At 36.9% G+C, this 20,554-nt stretch overlaps 1 protein-coding gene across 1 annotated transcript in view; it reads right to left on the bottom strand.

Annotated features, from left to right (window-relative positions):
* The window catches only part of GABRB1 (gamma-aminobutyric acid type A receptor beta1 subunit), a 43,512-nt gene extending 23,836 nt beyond the window's left edge, over positions 1–19,676 (bottom strand). The window contains exon 1 of the mRNA XM_014311907.1: positions 19,462–19,676. Within this exon, the coding sequence (XP_014167382.1) occupies positions 19,462–19,667 (206 nt within the window). The 5' untranslated portion in view covers positions 19,668–19,676. The remainder of the gene's footprint in view (positions 1–19,461) is intronic.
* Between the last annotated feature and the right edge of the window lie 878 nt (positions 19,677–20,554).

The raw sequence follows: 20,554 nt of genomic DNA, 5'->3' as shown, positions 1-20,554 counted from the left end.
GCAAGGCATTTCCTCTCCCTTGTTAGACCATAAATCACAAGAGCATCTAAAAAAATATTTGCTGATAAGTCTGTGACTGCGTGGGAGGAAAGTTAAATGACTTCATGAGGATCAAATTTTAAAGCTCCCTTTGAGAAAGAAAATTAGATCAGTGTTTTCAAACTCACAAAAGTGAGTTATCACCTTCATTTGCCTTTTTTTTTTTTTTTGGTGATAGATGGGTTCTTAAATGCTGATAAAACTTTAGAAGTTGTGAATGGGCAAACTTGGCTTTTAATTTTATTGGTCTCTCTCCTTCTCTCTCTAAAGATTTATACCAGATAAAGGCAGATAACCTCTTTTCTTGATCTTTCCAGGATTTGGTCCTGTTGTTCCAGTTCCATGTTAATGAATACTAGAGGAGCTCATCTTGAGATTTTACTTTTGATGTGCTGAAAGTCAAGCACACTTACATGCTGTATTAGGTTGATAATCCTTGCTGTCACTGAACTGTCAGAAATTAAAAAGGAAAAAAATGCCACATGCTTTATTACTGTGACATGCTTCATTACTGTGACATGCTTCAACATCTCCTAAGTCTACAAAATCCACATCACATCTGGTATGAAGAACATCTAGCAAGGACAGTAATAAGAACAAGCCCATGAAACTGCTCTGGAATACTGTGTAAAGTACCATGAAAACGATATCTTTATTACTTTTTTCAGGCTGATTTTGTCACATTAAATAGAAATGCATGTGTCTTAACATGCATTTGCCATAGAAATGCATTTGCCATAAAAAAGGTCTTCAGCTGCAGTAGGACCTTTCATTTAGATTAGCCATGTACAAATTATACTTCACTGAGAGGCACTGAGAAAACACTCATTTGTCAGACACCTGCTTAATAACACTTAAGATCACACATAACAATATACTGACATTAGTCACAGTTAAATGCTTTTAATGAAGGTTTCATAGGGAAATGTTTTGTTCCCAATTAATAAATTGGCCTTTATGGTAATTTAGTTGACCTGTATCACCAGAGTGTTTTCTGAACAGAGTGCTACTGTGGTGAGGCAGCACTCTCCCTGCCACCTCCTCAGGCTGCCCTGTGATCTCAGGGACTCCCATTTGGCTTGGCTTTTGGGCAATGAGTTGAGTGGTGAAGTGTACCTTGACCGTGCCACAAATTCTTGCATGGCTAAGGTGGGGGTGGCACTCTGTACCAGGGACTTCTGCTGCCACCCTGAGGAAGGGAACAAGAGATACTCAGTCATCCTCTGACAGCCTTGGAACATTATTTACCCGGATTGTAGCCTGAGTGGAGCCGTACCGTCATTTTTAAGAACTCCAGTACTTACCAGCTTGGATTGCAGCCAGGATAGAAACTCACTAATGACTAGAGCCTAGCATTTTGTGACCCTCTAAGCAGCTGCTCTAATAGCTGCCCTTTGAGCTCTTCTGGACTGCAGTAGATGCACCTCTCTCTCAGAGGGACACCTCTCAGAGCTTTGCTATACTTGGTGGACCATGACTGAAAACTCACAGTGGGACCCACACTGACACCCCCACTCTCTCTAAAGGCTCAAGTCTCACCCACAAAGAAATGACAAGGTATTTAATATATTTCATTTGATTTGAGGGTAATTTTGAACAGATATATCTTTGTAAATTTATTTAGACACAGACGTGTCTGTAAATGTTTGTGTGTGTGAAGTGATTGAAACACACTATATCAAGTATAGCATGAATGTTGCCATCTTGGACCTATAATGAGTCATGCACCCTCTTCTGCATCCTTACACTTTTTTCTTCCTGGTCTCTGTGCAAATTCTAAACTGATTCTAATCCAATTTTCATAGGTATGCTTCATCTTTGTAGTAAGTAACAGAGTAAACCCTTCCATAGCACTTTGTGAAGTTGTACAAATTTATACTAAACCTACTTTTGCTAATATATTTGACAATGATTTTTAAGTCATCCTAACCACTCATTTGTGATAACCAGAGTCTGAATGACCAGTTATTCCTAATGGCTGTGTATCTGTACTACTGACTTCTGCAGTTTTGCATATTTTACATAAGTTACATAAGAAACAGGAATTGGTATTCTTTACATCATCAATGCAAATTGATAGTGAAGTAGTAATTAATGCAATTGTTTGTATCTGAAATGTAAATATTCTACATAATCTTTTCCCCTGACATTGTAATTCTGACAACTGTACTGTCTTCTTCACCAGCCTGCCAACACAATATGGTTCCTCCTAAAGTTGGAGGTGCTTAAATTGTATTGGAAATCTTAAGTTCCCAGGAAAATAGTTACATGTAATTGCAGGAGTGCTTCAGGATTCAGCAACCTTCATTATCTGTAGTTCATAAATCTGCCTTTCAAGCATGTTTCTCACTCTTGATAGAGCTCAGCTGTGTAAAATTGTTAATGGCATTATGCTCTGCATAACCACAAAACTTATTTAAGCAGATAAATTAAACCCAGATGAAATCATAGTAATTGTTATCTTGATGAAAATGAAATCAAGTATTTTATTATAAATAGAGTAAATAAATCCCAGACCTGTTAGTGGTTGTACTCTCTCTGGGTGGAGGAAGTAACTGATGGCTTTCACATGCACCAGAAACTTAAAAATAAAGACATTCAAATGCAGAATACAGGGGTGTAATGGCAGGAAGGAGATTGCAATATTCTGAAGATAGGGCAAAGCTCCAATAAATCTGTGTTCCAGAGGATTAGACCTGAAAGGCCCTCGACACAAGTTTGTGGCAATGGCAGAATATCATGAGGCTCTGTAAATGTTTAAGTGGAGGATTAATCCTACACTTGAAGCAGAACTATTTATATCTCAAAGTAGGATGTGTTTCTTCCAGGCTTTCCATTCTTAAAATACATTTTAAGTTCAGGTGTTGGGGCTTATTTATTTTGTTTATACAGTGTCTTTTATTCTACTGTCCTTACATTCTTTAGAATCATTTGGCTACAAATGCTAAAAATGAGATTATGCAAAGAAGACAAGCAGTTAGGCAGAGATATTTCATTATGCTACTTAATTTCACTCATGTCAGTACTCAGACATTCTGAGATGGAATGAAGTCTGAACTGCCAACAGGCAAGATAAATAGTACTTGCATAAAAGCAAAATCAACAGATTTAATTTTTTGAAATTGTGGCTTGGGGTTCAAGTTATTTGATCCACTGCTTAGCTTTTACTTTGATGCCTTACTGTCTGAATATCTTATACTTACTGTATAGTCAAGTTATTTTTTGCTAAATATAAGATTAAATGAAAAAAAAAAACCAAAACACTGATGTCCAGTATTTGCAAAACTGACTTCCCCTAAATAATACTGTCAGAGATTTCCCCGCAGAGCAGCAGGGTTTGTAGGAACAAATGTTAAAGCTTAGTATTTTGAGTTAAATCATCAATGAGCAGTTAAAATAAGTTCAGAATGAACAGAGGAAGTAGATTTATGGTTCAGTACTTAGATAATTTCCTCAATGTGCTGTCAAAAAGCTGATCCTCTATTCTTGGACAAGAAATACATGCAATATTTAAGACAGCAATAATAATTAAATGTGAAAATGATGAGAGCTAAACAATGCAAATTCTATTGTGAAATGTTTCCTTCATTTGGAGGTCAGGTATCAAATTTTAATATGTTTGTTCTTTTTCTGCCAGTCAACAGAGCATAAATTATAAATGTACATGAAGATATGAACTGGGATGGACTAATTTTTTTTCCTTAAAAGTTAAATGAAATCTTTAAATCAAATAAGAAGAAACATGCTTCTCTTAACCACTGTAGGTGCTAGGGCTCTAGAACATGCTGGAAGTAGACTTTCATATTCCAGGTAAAAAATTGCTTTTATTAAATCAGTGTTAATTTAACTTTACTGGTATCAGGGAACTTAGTCCCCTAGGAACATCAGAACCCAGCTCCATATCCCTGGTGTAACTGTTTTAATTTTTCTGAAACTGGAAGAATCTTGATGTTTGTGTGGAGATGTCTTGTAAGAAGAGTTATTGAAGGAATAGAGGAAGGCAGAAATAAAAATATATGTAATCTGTAAATTTTTTCTCTGTCCAAGCCATGTACAAGGTTTACAGTTGTCATACCTGCTGACACCATAAATTTCCAAGCGCTGCCTGAGTGCTTGACCCTGGGAGAAATGTCATCTCTGCACCTGGAAACACCTTCTACTGCCTGGAGCAGCCTACTTGTAGGGTGTACATTGAGCATCAGCATCATTGGTTTGGTACTGGGTATTTGATATAATGTTGTGTGCACTTGGGATATCTGTGTTCAACAGCCTGTGTGTTGCTTGTCTGGTCACATTCCATTAAAGTCTATTAAATTCTCTTAAAAAAAGGAGTTATGAGTATTAGTAAAATTGGCAAGGGCTAAAAGGTGATTAAATAGTAATGCTTTCACAGATCTCATTAGAAGCTGAGAAAAAATTTGCAATATTGGATCCTTAGTTTTAGATATGACTACATTAGCATGTGAAAACTTTTTTTTTTAATTAGAAAACTATTATATTTTAGCTAATTTTCCCAGTAGGACATATATTCATGGCTCTAGGGTGACAAGCTGTCAACTGCTAGGTCATTGCTGCAGACTGCATACTTTAGATAACACTCAAGTTTATAAGGAAAGCTTTTGTATGATTTAGCTTTAAAAGTACAACAGACATTTCCTTTTGATCTTGCTCAGAGAAATAGTACAGTTGAATAATCATGACAAAATAAAAAGGACCTTGATGAAGATGTGTAAAGAGAAACACACAGGTCAAATACATTTATAATATTGGGTAAAGTGACCTGTTATACTTGAGTTGCACAAAGATTAGGCAGGGAAAAATGGGTCAGACTATGGGCTTTCTACTGTATTTTATCAACACCCTGAACTTGTCAGTGTTTGCTTGATTTGCCTCTCCTTCATCTTTGTCCCTTTAGTTGCCCACATTGAACCTTGAATGAAATGTGAGCGGCTCAGCAATAACGTCATTTGCCTCGGGTATCAAGGACTTGAGCTGCAGCCAGAAAGGGACACATGGCAAAATTTTGCAACGCCTTTCAAGGGCTAAAACGTTGCTTTTAAGGTAAAATGAGCTGCACTGGTCAGTGACAACACCACCCAACAAAACCACAACAAACAATTAAAAAAAAATAGAAGAAGAAATAACTAATAGTAGCACTGACTAGTGCTGTAGCACAGTGATGGTCATGGATTTGTGCTGAGACCTGGAGGAACCATTCTGGGCTTGTCTTTCCTGTGTAACTAGTAACACTCCTGAGAGTGAAGAGACTTGTCAAATGTAGAGGAGGAATACTGGGTTTTCTCTGAGGTGTAAATACAAATGTCTGTTTTCAAGCAAAAGACAGGCATGAAAAGTTAATCTGCAGGGTGTCAAATCAATCAACTGCATTGGCTTGAAATAAGAATGCTAAAAAAAATAACCACTTAATGAAAACATGACTGCTCTTATTGCTCTTTCCATTCTCATATGCTCTCCCCAAAAGCTACTGAGCTGTCTGCCTGGGCTGCCATGTTGTCCTGTAGGTCCTCTGAGACACTCCTTATCCCATTCTTATTTCCCCCTGGTTATATCAACTCAAGAGCAGCCAAGACAAATGAGACAGCATTTGCCTAAATTGACTATTCCTCTTGAATCAGCTCATCAGTTGGGCTCCATGCTGGGCCCTAAAGACAGTTAAATAGCACCATATCAGAAGGGAGTAATGATGATGAAGAACTGATAAAGGCAGTGCTCCCACACAATGAATTTTGTTATTCCCATGTCAGTGGGAATATTCACCACCAGTGAATTGCTGGTAAACTGCCTGAGCATTGTCTGAGACTGAAGTCCTGGAAGAGTCAAAACTCTATTCTTAAAGAATGTTCCCTGTCTGTCTCAGCAGCAGAGCCTAATCCTGAGGTATTCATTCAGTCTCAGGGAGGGGCAAGCCACAGAGCACAGTGTGACACTCACTGAGGACAGAAAGAATGGTTTGTGACTGTGCCCTCATATGCCCAAACAGTTACTGAGTCTAATGCAGGATGTGCTGATTGGAGTAAGCACATGCCTGGTCTTGCTGTTGTGGTCATTTCACTTTGCTTCAATTAGTATTCTTTAACATGACCCAGGCACTATTTTATCACACCTGTTTTGTGCCTACAAAGCTATGCAATGGTCAAATGCTCTTCTGCTAGACTGAACTGACTGTGAATTTGAAACTTGGAAACTTGTTATCCATTTGCTGTTTATTCTTCCCTGCCCTTTTACATGTTGTATTTTCTTTTTGTTTGTTTGTTTGTTTGTTTGAATAATGAAAGGTTGTTTACTGGAAAAGGTCACTGATGATCTTCCTTTAAGTATTCCAGGTTCAGAAATCTCTTGCAGAATTTGGGGCATATGTGTTTTGTGATGAAGGCTTTCAGATGCAGCACTCTGTGATAATGGTGTTGTGATCTATAGGGCAATACTGCCTAAGAACTGCCTGCAGCAAGTGATGTCTTCAAGTAGAATTCTCTGTTCCTTCCTCTGATTTTTATTGTAAAATATAAGCTGGTGGTATAATTGCCACCTTTAACCTCACTTCTGAATGCAAATAAGTGTTATCAAGTGTGTTAGGCTGGTGCTACTGAATGCTTTTGGGAACACTGTGCTTTTGTATTTTATGTCCTGCTTGGCAGTTTAAAAAGATTTGCTGTGGGAACTGTAGGTCACTTTTTTTCCCCTGTATTTTTTCATAGAAAACATTGACTTCTACAGTCAGTGAAAAGTAGGAGTGTATCAAAGGTTACATAATTTTCAATTAGAGTGCTGTGGGCATGAAAATATTTTGTGGAAGGGGACATCACATTTCAGTTGTCTTGGGAGATTTACCTTGACACTCCATGTAATTGTCAGTAAATTAATTATTTTTTGCTTAAACCCTTCATGAATAGTTTTTCAGCTGCCAGAACTCTGCTTCAGCTACATAGTTACACAGTCAAATAGCTGCTTAGTACAGAGTAGGAATGAGGTGGGGTAATTACCTGAAATTCAGACAAGCTGACTTGCTGGTTTTTGCCTTTTCCAAGGGGAGAACCTGAAGGTCCAGCAGAGCAGTGGCAATAGGAGGCAATGGGAAAGGGAGAGCTCATACATGGAGGAGATGAGGAGAGAGGTGATGAGACATAAGGTCTGTGAGAAAACATGTTGCTCTGACTGAATTAGAACCTCCTAAAATCAAAACCTTAAGCCAGGTACTTTTTAAAGATAATGTAAGACCATTACTCTGTTCAATGTAGTGCATCAGAAATAGTTCAGAGTAGAGTGAAGATGAACGGTGGAAGAATGAAGATGTTTGTAAATATCAATAATAATAATAATAATAATAATAATAATAATAATTACAATTTTACAGTGTAAAACCTTTTAAATATTAAAAAAACCCTGTGCATTTGATGCTTCTAAGCCAAATTTCAGTGCAATGAGGATTTTTATTGCACAGCTATAAACCCATGAAAATAAATTTTACAATATAAATCCCAAGAGGCCTATAACCATACCAGGGCAACCAAGATACTTCAATAAAAAGTGCCTTAGATTTGGAGCTGAAATTCACTGCAAATAGTAATTTAGTTTGACAGTGCAAGTATATCGCAAGATAAAAAGAAAAAGAGCAATCCAGATGGGAAGTGCTTAGCATAAAGGAAGGTTCAAGAGAGAAATAAGGTCAGATAACTGGTTTTCAATCTGGTTTGAATTAAAAAAAAAGTTGATAAATCTGTAACTTTTTCAATGTCAGTATGCAAACCTTCTAAAAGTGACTAAATGCCAGAAAGGTGCGGATAATATCCACTGACCAAAACACCCTGCTCAGGAGAGAATACAAGTCTGCTAGATGGCAGCAGTGATGTTAGTATCATCTGGTATGATCACCTTTTGAGTTTTTGTTTTGTTGTTGCCTATTTCAAAATAAAACAAAATTAGACACCAGCATACACCTGCTCTCTTTGGCAGGAGCAGAAACAAGGCAATATCTTCCATATGCAGCCTGGTTTGGAAGGCTTCAGGATGTGCTTGGGCAAAACAGCTGATGGTTTCAGGTTTGTTTTTTTGGTTTTGTTTCATGCTTGGTTTTGTTTGTTTGTTTGGTTTTCTTTGTTTGTTTCACTTGTTTGTTTTGTTTTGTTTTGGTGGGTTTTTTGGGGGGGCAGGGGGGAATAGATGCTTTTTTCCTCGTATCTTGAGTAATCTCAGAGAGTTCAAGGAGCATTTGAACAGTACTCTCAGACACAGGCTGTGATTTTTGGGGCTGCCCTGTGCAGGGCTAGGAGTTGGACTTTGACAATTATTGTGGGTCCCTTCCAACTCAGAATATTCTGTGATTCTGTGATCTTTGATATTCTGTAGGCTCAGACTGCAGGCTTTTGTTCTCCTAGCAACACATCTGCATTTGATTTCTACAAGTAGTTGATGTGTAATTCCTCACAGTCAGTATCTGTTGTTGTGCCTGTTTCTTCTACCTTTAGCCTTAAGATCACAGTACAATAGACTCTTTCTAATGCTACTGTGCCTTTATTTATGCAGTGTTTATAAGGACAGAACAAGCAAAAATCTCCTTAGTTGACAGAGATGCTCTTTACCATAATAAAATACTGAATTAAGATTGAAGCTTATAAAACAGACCAAATTTTCTGCTTATGTTGTCTGAGTAGTTAAGGAGAATTTTTAGATAAAAACCAGGTTGTTTATGGTCTTAAATTCTCACTTTGTGTTGTTTCACACCTTTCTGTGTTGCATGGCTTCTTGAGTCCCCAGTGGTAGCTGGGTAATTTTACATTTTTTTTTCTTTTTTTTTATCCTTCTCACAGGACAAGAGGATAATACAGTGTGGCATTGCTACTTGACTACTGCGTCATATCTCTGTTGAATTTCATAGTTCAGAAGTTCTTCCCTGAACTGTTTTGAAGCTGTAAGTCACAATAAATTACATGGGCATTCTTTCATTAAGATAAACTAATAACAATGTAAAAAAGTATGAAAGGCATTGTGTCAACCTGTAGGGTTTTGAAACTCTCATCCCTATACTTTCCATCCTGTATATTTTTTGCTATTATTCTCAAGTCTAGTAGCTAAATAACATATTACTGCTAAGGTTTAGTGTCCAGCGGTTTCACAGAATGATTTCTTTTCCTTCAATGAACACCTTATTTTTGTATCAAACAATGGAGTTTGAAACCTTTATAGGAGAAGGGTTTAAAATGGGTTTGGAAATGTTACATTTTAAAGTTCATATATTGCATATTCTACTAGTTTCATACATTCTTCCTGCATCTAATTTAAAGATGCTTTGGAAGGGAAAATATTTACATATACGTTTTACTTATTGCTACCTTTACACAGAGTAAGTGCATACCTGGCATGCTGAGGAGAACTGTGATAAGTTTTTTCCTTTGATCTTTAAACTCCTCTTGCTATGGCCACGACTTTCTCTTTGAGTATGCTAATAGCTCTTCATTTAGCAAATAATTTGCTTATACTGATGAAATTTCTTACAGGTGACTGAGTATAGCAGAAGATTGAGTTATTCCCTGTGAAAGCAAAAAGTCCTGAACAGCACTGTGCAGTATTCAGGCAGATTTACTTATAATCTTGTGAGCATGCAGGCCTTTGATTTTTTCTTACGAAAATGCTTTGATATTTTCACTGGCATCTTAAACATAAGCCTGACATTTTGCCATTAGAAAGTAACAGAAAAAAAGGAATTAAAAATGGAATAAAAGATCACTAGTGAGTGAAAGCTCATACATATATATCAAACAGCCATCAGCTCAATGCTCACAAAAGATAGAAACTTCCATTGCCATTGAGAAAACTTTTCCGGCTTATAGGGAGACCTATAAAATATCCTCAGAGATTAATCTGGAAAATAAACTTTATGTCTGTATCATTCACAACCACAAGAGTGAAATTATATGGGTATAAAACACTTGTGGAAGAGGTTGCTGTTTATAACCCAGGCAGTTTAATTACACAGAGCTCTGAATGGCTGTACCTGCAGAATGGAGGAGCTGGTGACTACAGGATGGGTTGAAATATTTTAGATGAGTTTTTCAGGAAAGGAAATTCTGATGATCTGTGAGTTACAGCAATTGTTCTAACATGTACTTACCCTGAAATTTGTTGATTTGGTTAGACAAAATTATTTTTGGTATTTTACTCTTGCAGTCCTGTAATGTCTGTGGTTTTGGCCTTTTTTTCTTCTTTTTTTTTTTTTTGGTGTATGTGTTAATCAAATGGAATAAAGCTAATTCTGTTTATATGTTTTTTAATGATAACTGCACAGATTACCAATCAGTTTGAATTCCTTATATTTAGCAGATAGGCTGCCCATTTGAATCATCATCATGAATTCTGAGAATAAGGGAGATTTTAAAGTATTTTGAGCATTCAACTAATACTAAGCATATGCGTCTGCTGCGCAGAGTTCTCTTTTTTAGTGATTTGCTTATGAGAAATTAAATAAGGTTGCATTAACATACTATATATAGCCTAATTAAATATTACTGAAACATCTGTGACACACCTTCAAAACAAACCCCTTCTCTTTTCTTGTTTTCTCTCGACAGAGTCCCAGCAGGGGGCTCCCAGGTAACACAAAAATCTGTAGCAGTCTTAATACATGCTTGGTGCCCACACTTGGGTGATAACATGTATTTTAAAACTTTTGAGAATTTGAGTTAAATTACTCCTTAGAGTAGTTTCTTTTTTTTTTTTTCTTTTTATGCCTTTTACCTAAAGCAGGTTTTACTTGCTGAACTCTTTTGGCTCATCTTGAAGTGTTTCAGTGGGAATTGCTTTTCTGTGCATCCAAAGGTAGATAGATGGTGAAAAGTTGAAATTGTTGCCTTAGGGGTTTTAAAAATCTGGCTGATACAGGTCTTGTGTGAGTTTAGGCTTAACTCTGATATCCCTGAGAGACATCTTGGAGTCCTTATGCACTTTAGTAATTCGCTGTAGATGGGCTAAATGTATACTCTGTGTTAGTTATTAAATTAAATAAAGAGCAGAATTATCAGTTTCAGGTAAAGAAATAATTTTAAAAATGAAATATTGCTATACCTTTCTAGAATCCTGCCAAAAATTTAAAAGTCTTAATTTTATACCTTTTCCATTTACTTCTTTCAGTGAAAGATTCAACACCTGGAGACATTGTAACAAGACAAGTAAGCCAGTAGCCAAATGTATTTGAAATTATGCCAGCTGGGGTCAATAGAATATTTCTTAGGAAATATTCTGACAATCTTTTATTCTCTCCCCTCTTTCCATATGAAAATCTGACTAGAGATTTGTGAAAAGTATTCTTTTCTTCACAAAAATTTCTTCAGAAACACTTATTCAGGTATGGAAATATATCTTGCAGAATAGTTCAGGACTAATAAAATAGAAATTGAGGGTTTTTTTAAATTGGACTCCAAAGGTGTATTGCACAGATGGTTTCTGACAGAAGAAAATAACAGGAAATGGGTTAGACATTATTTGAACTAAATCCTTCACGATAAAATCTGTGCAATTTTTCTTTCTGTCCCTTGGCCAGGAGATATTAAAATTGATAAATGCAGCATTAAAGATATATGAGTAATTTAACTGTAGAACTGTTAGGCCTTTAAAAACCTGCTCAATTTTAGCTCTCATTTTACTGAAAAATAGCTAGCCTTAAGGTATTTGGTCTTTTGTTTGTAAAAAGGCTTATCAACAAACCCGAGAACAAGTTTGAAACACCTCATATCTGCCAATAAACCTCAAAGTATTAAGTTTTCCACACCAGATTTATTTTCCAGGTTTTCGATTTACACAAATACAATAGGAACAGGACTGGAAGTAGATTTATGCTTCCAATATAGCCATTTGATCACACTGTCTCACATAGTTTACAAATCCATCTATCTAATGACTATGAAAAATGCTGCATTTGCAGTCGCTTGTGATCATGCTCTCTGAGGTTGCTAGACAGGCTCTGCTGAAAGAGACATCAGCAGCGTGCATCAGATAGTTAAACTTCCCAGGCCTTAGAAGTTCCAAGTGTTTAAACTTGCCCAGGTTTCTGGGAGATGGGAGATGTCAGACTACCCGTTGTACAGAACTTATCTTCTCAGACTATAAAATCCTCTGAGGTATAGGACTGATGGTAATGTAAGAGGGCATACATGTTTCTTCTTGGATGACTGGTGTCTGGTTGAACAAGCCTATTGTTATGCATGTGGCTTGGAAAAATTTGTCTTTGGCATTTGCTTGTGAATATGAAGAACTGGACACTTTGCATATGTAAAACATTTAGTTTTGCAATAAGTAAGTATGAGTAATTTGTATATGTTTTGGTTTAATTTTAACTATTTTTTTCAAAGAGAAGCTAGGTGTAATGAGTGTATATTCTTACTGACCTGACACTAGAAAGGACCTGTGTGTGTTTTTTCCATTTGTGTGCTTGTGTTTTATTCACTAATTTGGGTTTTATTTTGTGTTTGTGCTTTCTGTTGTTACTGTATCTGGGAGTTTGCTGTTTGCTTTTCTAGTGAAATTTCAAAAATTGGAGCCAGTGTTTCTGTCAGTGGGACATGTAGATGGTATTGGGGCTGGAGATTGACTGCTGTGTTACCCTGACCCGGGGGCAGGTACCTTAGCTGAGGCGAAGCCAGCCACTCTGGTTGCAGACAGAGCTGCACCCAGGCTGGGGGAGCTGAGCTCATGTTGCTGCCTGATGATTTACCCAGAGACTGAGGAACAGTTCACTGTCACCTCAGACTCCTGTGTAGGTCCCTCCCATATACATTTACATGTACTATAGGTTTTAAGTGCTGAATGATTTTCAAGTTGCTTTGTCCACACGTTGACTCCTGCTTTAGGCTCTGAATAAATCCAGGACTTCTGATTTTTCTAGATTCTGCCCTGGAAGATTGTATCTAATTAGATTTGTAATCTCAAATGACATGAATTATATTTGAAGTACTCACCTCCTGTCTGCCCAGCTAGATTTCCTTATTAATAGTTTTATAAATTAAATCACTTTGTTTGATGCATATTTTGCCTCTTAAAAAGAGGTCATTTTGTCCTGGCAGATATAACACCGTGTATATTGATAATATAGAAGTGCCAAATACAGGAGTATACTGCTGTATTTTATGTAGTAACTAATTTTATATTTTACATTTTATCATACTCAAGGGCTTGGCTATTATCTAGATTGTGAATTCTCTTGCAGCTACTTTTAAGCCAGTCCAATGATATTTGAGAAGAAAGGCTAATCCTCTTTTTAGGTGGAGATATTTACAGAAGAGTGAAGGCTAAAGAGAAAATATATTGCCTGAAAATATTTTAATGCATTATTATTTGCATCTTTGTTCTGTCCTCAAAAAATGGATTTTAATTTATCATAAAATTACTTATAAACACCGCATTTGATATCTGCAGTGAATAAAATCAGTGCAGGTTTGCTTTTCACACTAATACCCTTAAGCATTTCATATGGCACCAGCCAACCTTCTGCATGCTGCAGCTCAGAGCAGACATGGCCTTACTGCTCTGGGCTTTGAGCAAGGGCATGTCTCTGAGAACAGCAGCCCCCACAACCTGGAATCACTTACTCATTTTCCTTTTTCACTTTTATGTCCCTAGCAAACAGCCTGTACCAGCATTTGTTCAGGATTTCAGCAGCTTTCCAGGTTGTGTTTATTAGGAAAGTGCTTGTCTCTTTGAGAGAACACCTAAATTAAGACTCTTCCTTCTTTTGTATTAAAGTGCATTTATCAGTTTGGAGCATGTCTGGTGAAATGTTTGCTGTCTCCCCTAGGACCTTAATTTACCTGCCTGATGCATTTCTTGCACAGAAATGGCACAGATTTCCTCATCCTATGCCCCTCTGATTTTTGGTTGAATAACTGTTTCACTGATGTCATGAATAAACATCAATATAAAAGGAATGAGAGTAAGGTTAGTTTTAAGAAGCTAAAACTTGTATTTTATCCTTCATTATTAGCTGTTCTCAGCATGTTCAAAATTAATAGTAAGTAAGTTGGACATCTGCAGCAAAGTATAGATTTAATTACTGTTCCTTTTAAATTTTTATCATTAGAGGGAATTTATTTTTAATAAATGGCATTTTAATGAAGTTCAGGACCTGAAAAACAGACATAATGTGATATGTACCAAATTTATGGTGATATGAAATATACTAAAATATGTTAACATATTAGGACTCAGCATAGATCTATTTTCTGTACCTGTATATAGCCTTATATAAAAACACACACTAAATAATCTGTACTGCTAAAATATATTCCAGCTATGTAACTTAAATTGCAGTGGTTTTTAAAATGTTTTTGCCTTTTTCTTTCAAAAATACAAGTGTTGTAACTGTATATGTCCATTTGGTGTTCCTTGCAAAGTATAAGTGGCAAGAAATGTGTTAAAAATCTAGAATTTCAGGGGAAAAGCAAATATTATGATATTATGCAAACTTAAGCACTAACTTCCAGAGTATGCAGGTTAAGTACGTGCAGCTTCAGTGGAGTGTATCTAACTGGCTACACTGAAACAACAGGAGTTACATGGCCCAGCTGCGAAAAGCTTGTGAGGATTTTCTTTCTGGTTACTCAGCTGTAGGATATCTCTGCATGTGAGCTTTTACAGTGTGTAGAGGAGAAAGCTGAGCTAGTAAATACACAAAAATTCCTTTCTCATTTAATGCCTACCCCCTAAAAGCAACTAAAGAAGGAAATACTTCTAAAAACTTGCCTATACTATAATAGGATGAAGTGATTCTTAGAGTGTGTATATAATTTTATTTGAAATACCTCTTGATCAAAAGTACTTCAGTGCTACTCTCTGTCACTAAATTCTTTTTTCACTTGAGTTTTGTCTCCCAATATGTTTAAGCCAACTACAATAGTGTTACTTATACGCACTAGAGATAAGCTTTGGTGAGACTGAAGCTCTTTTAAAAGACATAGTAAAAAAAATTAAAAAGCATTTAATTTAGAAGTCCAATTTTTATGCAGATGAGGTTGACAGTGAAAGAGTAACAATTTCAAAATATTGGAAGATATTTGCACTTCGGATATGGGAGACAAAGAGGACTTACTCAGATTTAGTAGGCAGAACAGAGCCTGTAAAATAGAGGATAAGAAAATCATCCAATATCTATTTATACCAAGATGGTAAGAGATGGTATGATGCCTAGAAAACATGTAACCCATACACTGCAGTGCCTTTCAGCTTTAAAATTAAACTTTTGTTAAATATTGGCTAATCATTTTTATTTGTTCTTTTGATAGTGTTAATGAGATTAAATAGTTATTAAAAATACTAATATACTTAAATAGTTGCCATATCATTTCAGTAATCTGAATTTGATCTAGACCCTGCTTCAATTAAGCTGTCTTTGAAAAAAGCTTAGTGGGCTTTGCACTACAAAATGCTTATTTAGTTCTTCAAAGTCCTGTGCTTGATAGCTGCAATCAATTACAGCATCTAAAGCTTGCGTTGAAATTCAGGCCTGTGAAGCCAGTTGTGACTCCACCATGTGGAGTTTATGTACTTCAACTACTGACTACAGGAGCCAATGCTCAGATATTTAAAGCTGAGTCCATGTTTAGTACTTGTGTGTTTCTGCTGGTTTTTTTTAATAAACTCTCTACAGAGATCAGTTCACCCTGAAGTATGTCCTCCTCTTCCCTATGTATTAAATGGAAGAAATGATGAATAATTGCTTGATTTATTTTTGCAAAGTTCGTGTATATTTTTAGGGTCTAAAAATATAAAGGGAGTCCCAAATTGGTTCTCATGAGTCTTAAAATGCTCACTGCTAAATCTTTTGCCACTGATGCGCAGAAGAAATATTTTTTGTAGGATTTTCAAAATTATCACCTAATAAAATACTTTATAATTTGCTCTATTTTTTTTCTGTAGTGAAATAAAGTGTAGCTTTTTATTTCACTATATAGATGACATGGATTTTTCTCATTTAGAACAACTGCAGTCTGTTTTTTTGGCTGGACCTGTTTAGTAAGACAAGTAGGACAATCTACTGAGTACTAGTGTATATTGGCTACTTGTTGCCATGATGGATTGTCCTCAGAAGAACTCAAAAACTGACTCTTTAAGGAAATCCATGAAGGTGTTTAGAGGAAAGCCAAAACTCCATAATCCCAAAACATGGCAATGCAAAAGCAATCCAAAAACTATTAAAATTTCACTACAATAAAAGATGTAAACAACTGTATAGCAAATTTCTTTAATAACCCTCTCAGCTATATTGCCAAAATTGAGGTAGTAACAAGCAAAAGTCTACACTTAAATTTATTTTCAAGATCATACTAAAAATGAAACATTCTGCATTGAATACAGTTTTTCTTGTGTTCCACCTCTAGGATTTGCTTCCATGGATATTGGATGAATAAATGGTTAGTAAATCAAATGTTAAATGGATCAGTTATTGTTTGTGTATTGGTTGGAGGTAAGTGGATTTGTCTGCCAGTGTTTGTGCCACAGAAAACCTCCTCTGTGTAAGAAGTGGTGAAATAAATCTCTATGTTGAATACAAAGATTATTCTTCCCCTTGTCATCCTCCAATTGCAGCAGTGCCTAGCAAAGTAGCATCCTCTGCTGAAGCGGTATAAAAATGTGTGGTCTCACTGAAACCAAAAGTTTTAGATGCTCCAAACCAGCTCTTCACACCGTGTCATGATATGCTCAGTCCCCCTGCCTTGAAATAAAGAATTGCCCTAATCAAAGGTGGGTTTGTGTCTGAACATCAGAAGATAGAGAAGTCTGTGCAAAGGTATTGCTGGAGGTATGTTACACTTCCTAACAACTAACTCTGCTCAAGGACATGCTCCTTCCAACACACATGAAATTCTGCTGTTTATTGTGAGGCAATGTCATGATACAAGAACAGAAGTCTCCAAAGCAACATGGTGCCATTTTTCTGCTAGTGAAAATCTGAGAAGAATTAAGAGGTGGCAGAAAATACTAGGAAAGGATGATTTAAATCAGAGCTTCCATCCCTGACATCCTGACATAAGAATCTGAACACGGAATTCAGTACAATAAATTATTAATGGTTCCTTAAATATCTCAAAGACACGTTACATGTCTAGCATCTTACTTGGGAAAGCCAGAGAAAGGAGAAGCAAAAGAAGCAACAGAATGTATTGGTTTAAGATTCTGAAGCTTTGGGAGAGACTTCCAGAGAATCTTACCTTAACAGGGAATAAAAGTAATGAGAGACACTACTAGTGCCAGAACTGTTAGAGCTAATGGCATCCGATCACTTGTTTAAAATGGGTAAGGGGGGAAAAAAAATACTCCAGTATTTTAGCAGCTGTTCTTGGCACCAGGCTGGCACTGTCCCATACACCAGCCTCACAGTGCTGCAGGTTTGCACACTGACCCAAAGGGATTTTTTCCTTTCTCTTAGGAAGCAGGTGGCTATACTACAGAAAATTACAATAGTTGCTGGCAGGAGTACTTGACAGAGACTGAAGAAACATAATAATTAACACTAACACTCAACTTCCCTGGGATATTTGAAACGAAATTCAGCGGAAATATTACCATGGAGTCAAATGTGTTTGTGTGTGTAGTTCTTGGGTGAAAGGATGAAAGAGTTATTTGGTTTGTAATATTACACATTTTTTCTACTGAGAACAATTAACAGACCTGCCTTTTGAAGCAGGAGACATAACAACAATGCCCAGTTTTAGAGGTCAGAAGGCTTAGGAGTATTCTCTGTCTGCACAAGTTTATAGCATGCATTGTTCTTTAAACTGTGGGGACATAGCAGCTGAAAGTTACTGGACAAAATAGCTAAAGGGATTATTGAGTTTATCATAGAAACAATACAATAATGGAGACATAGTGAAGTGATAATGCTTTGTTACATGATCTAAAACCACTCCGGTGTATTATGTGCATGTTTTCCTTGTTTATTCATCTGTAAAGCCAAATGCTTAACCTTGGTTTATTTCTCCTCAGCTCTGTTGAGGCTGAACATTGCATCAATGACAAACTGCTGTATACATGGGTGCAAGCGAACAGGTTATTTAGAGCTGTTATGATTGTTCCAATTTCTGTTTAAAGAAGCCAGTAAAATTTCACAGCTGAGCCTGAACAGAAATATTAACTCTGCACTGAAAACAGAAAAGCTGTTTGGGGAACAAGAGGCATGAGGGAAAGGAAGCATTTAAATCATCCCTGAGATATGGTTAAAGACCCTGACTAATTTGTGAAGAACTCAGACTCTGGTTGCAGCATAATTGGTGTTGTTTTTCTTGTTCGAGACATGCTAGGCCAATGCTCTGTCTTCAGCCAAGAAAATGAAACTCACAGGTCACAACCCATGTGAGAGGTTTGGTGATACTGTCTTCATGCTCTCTACTGCACAGATGCTAAATCAAGGTAATATGCTGCAGAGCTTCTTTTCTGCTTGTGAGACTAGACTGGAACTGTGCTCAAATTTCTGAGTGCTGGATTTTACCTAGAAGTATTTTCTGCAGTGTTTTCTTATGTTTTGTTTCTTACCAGGCATATATGTCACCTGGAATATGAAAAAATTGATGCTTACATGAATTAAAGGTAACCTATAGGCTGACAGAAGCATATTTATTACCATGAGGAAAGCGACTACAGATGCAAGTTTAGTGGAATAACTGCCATCTGTTGCAGGAAGAAAATGTTAATGTATCTTAACTTCATTTTTTCTTCTGCTCATTTGTTATTTTTGTCTTTGGTTAGAGCTTTCTTGTGGGATGAGGACACTACATGTGTTTTTACTTGCAACTACAGGCCAAAGTCTGTTCACCAGATGTGTCTAAACAGCTGCCTTTTCTTGGGGAAAACATGGTGCATCAGTTTGAGCTGTGAAAAAGACCTGACAGCTGAGCACCTCTTCCTGCATGCAGCTGGTGATGGCAATGCTGTCAGTGGTCATGGGTCCATCTGGCAATACTTGGCCTTGGTGCACCCTGAAACCCTATACTCAGGCATACAGATACTATTTAAATAATTTATGCAAATCTACAAATATTTCCTTTGCAATCTCTACGAAATATCACATTTCTTCAAATGACTCCAAATTTTAAATTCCCATTGTCCTAAAGAGAAATTTTAGAAGGAAGGAAGTGTTTTTGTGAGCTGTGATTGATTACCAGGTGAGAGCCATAATGAAGAACTCTTTAATAGTTTTAACACACAGAAGAGCTGGAAGAAAGAGGCATTAGGTTTCATTAGCTACAGCTGTAGCTGTTAAAGGTAGTGTTGCTGCTCTGCGGAAAATCCTTGTGTGTGTTGTGGCTGACTAAATGGAATATGTACTGAACTCATACATGAGAAACCAGGAAGAAAGCACAGGGAAGTGCCATTGATTCTATCTGCACTTCTGCCAGCACAGACAGATTAAAATGCCCAACATACCGTAGGCCATAAAGGACTGTCCCATCTGGATGGAGTCGGATCATTCGGTTTTTCACTGTAACCCCATGGACAAATGATTTCTTGTCATTCTGGAAATACGTGTCCGGCACCCAGAGCTGGTCGGCCACTCTGTTGTCCAGAGTTAAGTTCAAAGGTATTCCAGAATAAGAGAGCCTTTTATCCCTCCAGGACTGCTGAAAGTACATGGTCAAGGTGTAGTCCTAGGGAAGAAACAAGAAAGGCTTTTTGTATTTTCATACTGATTGACTGACCAGTAGTTTATTTTTGGATGAATCTCAGTAACTCAGTATCAGTAGCAATAGGAAATTCAAGGATCATCAAGGCATTGTAACCATTAGGCAGGATCATGAATCTTGGCTTGTTCATATTAATGTCAAACTTGACACTTCCCAGTGGCAGTGACTACACCAGGCTTTCATGATCTCTGGACTCAGAGGGAATAATAGATGGCACATTTGGGTCTCCAGTCTGTGGATCAAACTTGGTTTCTAATTTTTCTTTTTTTAAATGTGAAAAGAGCAGTGTTTAGCTGAGCTCAGCCAAATAGCATTGCATAGCACTTAGGATATTTTTCTGATATTCCCTCCTTCTGATATTCCTTCCCTTCACCCTGAAAGATTGCCTCCACAATCCAGAAGGCCTAGCCCTCCTCAGAAAGAGCAAATACAAGCTCAGAACATAATGGATAGCTTCCCATTCCGCCTCTGCTGGAGTTGCCAGATGTAATGACTCCAGATAGCCAGGCATATCTCATCTCAGCCTGGGAAATGTAGTGCTTTCTGTCCTTGCCAATTGGATTTTACTGTACAGAAAATCAACAACTTGGCTATCATGTTATAATTCCAGTGAAACACCATTTATGCAGCCTTTCAGCTTTCATTTTGTCTGAAAAGAAACTTTCTAAAGGCTTATAGTCTGATTTACTCTCTTGTATACATCTTTCTGGGACACTGATGATTTTAAATGTAGTCAATTTTTTCAAGTGGAAAAAACCATGTACTTTGTAGCTCATGGAGTTCTTAAAAGATGAGTAGAACAGCAGTATGTGGACTACTAGTTTTCTCTTCCTCAT

This window comes from Geospiza fortis, unplaced genomic scaffold, assembly GCF_000277835.1.
Source record: "Geospiza fortis unplaced genomic scaffold, GeoFor_1.0 scaffold40, whole genome shotgun sequence".
In the NCBI taxonomy this organism is placed as follows: domain Eukaryota; kingdom Metazoa; phylum Chordata; class Aves; order Passeriformes; family Thraupidae; genus Geospiza; species Geospiza fortis.
The sequence above is the reverse complement of the archived record's forward strand: the minus strand, read 5'-3'. Positions and strand labels throughout refer to the sequence as shown.